Below are 5,000 nucleotides of genomic sequence, written 5' to 3' on the forward strand. Positions count from 1 at the left end.
GCTGGGAGTCAGGTGGGGTGTGTGTAGGACTAGTCTGTGGTGGCTTGAGCACAGGGACGACTTATGATTCCATGGGCCTCTGGAATAGACAAGAAGAAAGGCCCCCCTCCATAGGTGTTTCTAGTTTACAAAACGATTTAGGGTTTCAGGCCACATGAGAGAGTGTATGTTGTTGGGGATTTTTTTTTTGGGGGGGGGGGGGCAGGAAAAAGGGGAACATTCAGTTGTTAAGTGAAGTGGGCAGAAGTGGGCAGTGGGCAGAAGTTGTGAAGTGGGCATATAGAGGCTTGGGCTTTGGGGCCCCATTTGACTATTGGGCCCCTGGGCCTGGGCCCGGTAGGCCCGGTAGTAGTCTGTCCCTGCTTTGGTGTGTGTCTGGTGATGGTGCACAGCCCTGTCTGAGCAGCACCGAGATCGTATCGGTAATGTAAGATTTATCAGACACACCACTTACAGACTCAGTGGACGAGGAGGAAGGCCAAAAAACTAAATAAATAAACAAGTAAATAACTAGGATGATAAATACAAATTGGACAGAGGAAGTTTTTTTTTCCTAATCCGTTTCCTGTCGTTTCATTTGAGGTTGGCTTTTACGTGTATTTCTCCTGGCAAGGTTCTAACAGGATTCGGTCGAGTTGGACATCTGTAGATTTTTTTTTATTATTTTTTTTTGCTTTTCCAAGGTATTTTTTGGATCAACCCCAGCCCGTGTGTTCACCTTCAGATTTGAGTAGATATCCTGCTAGATTCATCCTCTGAGTATCAGACAAGGTTCATGGGGTGGAAGGTAAAGTTGGGTCCACTGTAAGAAACAGAAATGTTTCCCATCCAGCAAATCCCAGACAGACTTTTTTTTACTTTTACTTTTTTAACACACCCTCTCCTTAAGAGGAAAGGAAATGTATTCCTTCCAACATTAAGTATACTAAAGTCCACGTCAGTGTTGTCCAACAAACCTTAAATCCTCCGGATTTATCAAAGGAAATAATTAGTGTTGTAATTAGACCAGTAAATTCCTAAAAAAAAGGGGATTTTTGGACTTTGGTTCTAAGACGTCTGCCAGTTGTACTCACAAAAACATGGCACAGAGGTATCAATCAAATCAAACAGCGTCTTTCGGCATGTAGAAGAGAGAGCAGAGCGTATTCTGTGCCAGCATTTCGGTCTTGTTTCTGTATTCTCAATAAAGCGAAAAGCGTTTGGAAGTGAGAACCTTCTTCAGCAGCCTCTTAATGCCACGCCAAGTCAGGCAGGCAGGCAGGCAGGCAGGGTGCCATTTTGTATCCTAGGCTCACTCTTCTTCTTAGTGGACATTTTTTGGCTCGACTGCACAAGCGGAAGTGAGTGAGGGAACCCTTGATTCTGTGACTTTTACAGTCGACAAGGACGCTGTCCCTCTCTCCTCCCTCTCCACCTCGTCTTCTCTTCTGTTCTCTTCTCTTCTCATCTCCTCTCCACCAAACCTACGTATACCCAACTCACTCGCTCACCATCCGTCATGCCCTCACGGAGGCTTCGCACCCTCCTCTCTCATCCTGCCTCTCCCCTCACTGGAAGCCCCCAGTGGGGCCAAAAGTGCTGGGTCTCCCCCTAAAATGGCCTGGATGTCCTTGCTGAAGCAGAAGGAGCCTTTTACCCCAACGTCTCTGGTCTCACTTTTTTCTCTTTTTTTCTGGTAGAAATTACATTTTCTTTTCTCTTCCCTTCCCTCCACTCCCTTCTCTCTTCTTCTTCTTCTTCTTCTTCTTCTTTTTCTTCTTCTTCCTTATTCATCTTCTTCTTCTTCTTCTTCTTCTTCTTTCTTCTTCTTCTTCTTCTTCTTCTTCTTCTTCTTTTTCTTCTTCTACACACCCCATCCTCTCCTTCTCTCTCTCTCTCTCTCTCTCTCTCTCTCTCTCTCTCTCTCTCCCTCCCTCCCTTCTCTCTCTCTCTCTCTCTCTCTCTCTCTCTCTCTCTCTCTCTCTCTCTCTTCCTCCCTCCGGATTCCCCTTTTTTCCGTATTCCTGCTTGATTTGGTGCCCTCGGTCCTTGGCTTGGAGAGTGTTATCTGCTCCTTACAGACCCTCATTTGCAAGCGAGCGTCAGAGGGAAGGAGAGAGACGGAGGGGCACCAAGTAAATAGGCAGTGGGGGGAGAATAAGTGAAGAGAGGGTAAATAAATAAATCAACAAACAAATAAATAAATAAAGGGACGGGAGAGCAGGCAGTGCAGTGGGGGCGGTTGGGTGGGGGTGTGGGGGGACACATCTTGTCCCTGTCTCTGAGGGAAATTGCAGGGATTAGTTCCGAACCACCAACAATGAAAAGCCAGGGCGTGAGCCCTCTATACGGGGCCAGTAAACAACAGCGGGAGGCTGGGGGGGTGGAGGTTATGAGGGGATGTGGATGTGGGGGCATGCCCTCCCTCTCTCTTTTCCACCTCTCCATCCATCGCTCCCTCTCTCCCTCTCTCCATCCATCCCTCCCTTCCTCCACCTCTGCATCCCTCGCTTTCTTCTTCTCTCTCTCTCCCACCACCTCTTTCTCTCTCCCTCTCTCCATCCCTCTCTCCCTCCTTCCACCTCTCCCTCCCTCCCTCCCTCCCTCCACCTCTCCACCCCTTGCTTTCTTCCTCTCTCCTGGGTGCATCACCCCACACACCCACCCACCCCCCTTGAGAGACCCACCACCTAATCAAGGAGACAATACCAACAGGAGTAATTCAAGTCATCGCAAATAACATGTAGCGCTTTCAACACCTGGTGTGAAAGGGGGGGGGGGAAGGGCCGAACACTTGTACCGTGTACAGTTCATGAAAGGAGAGAAAGCGGGTGATGGAGAGGGAGGGAAGGATAGGAGGAGTGGAAGGAGAGTAGAGGAGAGGAGAGGAGAGGAGAGGGGTGCCAAGGCTAATGTAAATCTGCAGACTCAAAAGGCTTTTCATATGCAGTTTTCAAGGTGCAACCAGCTCAAAGGTATCCTGAGTTCATCTCTGTGTGTGTGTGTGTGTGTGTGTGTGTGTGTGTGTGTGTGTGTGTGTGTGTGTGTGTGTGTGTGTGTGTGTGTGTGTGTGTGTGTGTGTGTGTGTGTGTGTGTGTGTGTGTGTGTGTGTGTGTGTGTGTGTGTGTGTGTGTGTGTGTGCGCGTGCGTGCGTGCATGCGTGCAGGGACGCTGCTAAAAATATTGGGCCCCATGAAATATTCGAATTGTGGGCCCCCAAAATGACAAATTATGTTATCAGCATCCTTCCAGGGGCCCTGTCAAAGCTGTTGGGCCCTTAGAATCTGTAACACCTTTCCCCCCCTCGCGGCACCCATGCGTGTGTGCGTGCGTGCATGCGTGTGTGCGTGCGTGTGCTGTGCATTAACTAACTTGTTTTTTTTTCTCTGTGTCCTCTGACCCCCCCGTGCAGCTATGGCAGAGTCTATGCAACGCCAGACCCTTACCATCACACGATCGGCCCGGCCACCACCTACAGCGTGGGGACCATGGTGAGTAACCGCCGCCTCTTAATCAACCTCTTCCTCTTCCGCAGCCGCACCCGTGTGCACAAACACACACACAAGCACACACACACACACACACACACACGCACACGCACGCACACACACACACACACACACACACACACACACACACACACACACACACACACACACACACAAACTCACCTATCAATTGCATACACACGCTCACACAACCACACTTGCATTCACACACAAGCATACTGTACATTCAAATGGCAGAACATGGGTGTCTTGCATACGAGGACGGGACACCATCCCTCCAAACACATGTTGACATTTTGATAGATGCTTATTCACTCCATCTAGTGGCCACTGAGTATAACATGATTAGAAAAATGTTGGTGTTGGATGTCTGTCCGTGTACTTGTAGTGACGCCAATTTGCCACTCCGCCATAACTACTGCTGACACCTGACAAATCACAGTGTTTGTTCGCACACCCCAGTTCCCTACTGTGCGAGCACATTCACTCACACCTGCCTAAAAAAAAGACTCAAGTCAGATGGTTGGTTAATGTTTGTTTTTAGCTAGCGTTTGCAGCTTTACATCAAAGATGAAAAAATACCCCAAAAATCAGTGATGAAAAAAGGGCATTTTTCTGACCCCAAAATATATTAAAATTAAAGAAAGAGAAATATGTTCTCTGACTTTGTCTTCCCTGTTTTGTTTCCCTCTTTTCTTTTGGAGAGCATGGGAGGGGGCTTCTATATTTTTTTCCTCTGATATAGACAACTGTTATCCGCATGCAGCAGTGTGCCGTGGGACATGAGAGAGGAGAGAGAGAGACCAAAAAAAGACAGGAAGAAAGGAAGAAAGAAAGAGTGGGAAAGTGGATGAAAAGAGGCTATAGAGACTATATCACCTCCCTCTTCTTCCACCCAATAAGTGCTGATTGGACTATCACTCTCTCTCTCTCCGTTAGGTTAGCCAAGTCAAATATTTACCATTTTCCGGCATGCATGCGTTTCCTCTTTTGTCTTGAAGAAAATAATATAAGCATCCATAAAACTGTATTGTTTATTCTTTAAAAATAAAAGAAAAAAGAAAAAATAACAGTTCCCCGGTGCAGCTGCTAGCTAAAAGCTTTCATTAATTAAGACAGTAATTTTTTTTATGATTTTTTGTTTCATAAGCCTTCATTTGAGCCTAATTAAAAGCTTGTGCTTGTGCATTTTTATGCTTTCCTCTGCTCCTCCAAACTTCCTTCCCTCGCCTCTCGTCTCACGTGTCACACACACTTACTCCCGCGTCGATTCCACACTACATGACTGACACAATTGGCCTCAAAAGCTCAAAAAGCGATGGTGTGTTTTGCGGCTGTGTGTGCGTCTGTGCGCTTGCGATTGCGTGCTCGCCCGAACGAGCGAACGAGCGGGTGTGTTTGTGTGACATATCCAGGCTTAGAGTTGCTGGATCAGGTACTGGAGGAAATCAGCCAAAAATCCCCACACCCCACCCCACACACACCCCGACACACACACACACAGACACATAC

The 5,000-nt window shown here is 47.6% G+C and overlaps 1 protein-coding gene across 1 annotated transcript in view; it reads left to right on the plus strand.

Annotated features, from left to right (window-relative positions):
• Window positions 1-5,000, plus strand: part of rbfox3a (RNA binding fox-1 homolog 3a) — a 597,033-nt gene that overhangs the window by 578,425 nt on the left and 13,608 nt on the right. The window contains exon 14 of the mRNA XM_063183470.1: window positions 3,392-3,470. Within this exon, the coding sequence (XP_063039540.1) occupies window positions 3,392-3,470 (79 nt within the window). The remainder of the gene's footprint in view (window positions 1-3,391; window positions 3,471-5,000) is intronic.

The sequence above is a fragment of the Engraulis encrasicolus genome, chromosome 2 (assembly GCF_034702125.1).
Source record: "Engraulis encrasicolus isolate BLACKSEA-1 chromosome 2, IST_EnEncr_1.0, whole genome shotgun sequence".
NCBI classification, from domain to species: domain Eukaryota; kingdom Metazoa; phylum Chordata; class Actinopteri; order Clupeiformes; family Engraulidae; genus Engraulis; species Engraulis encrasicolus.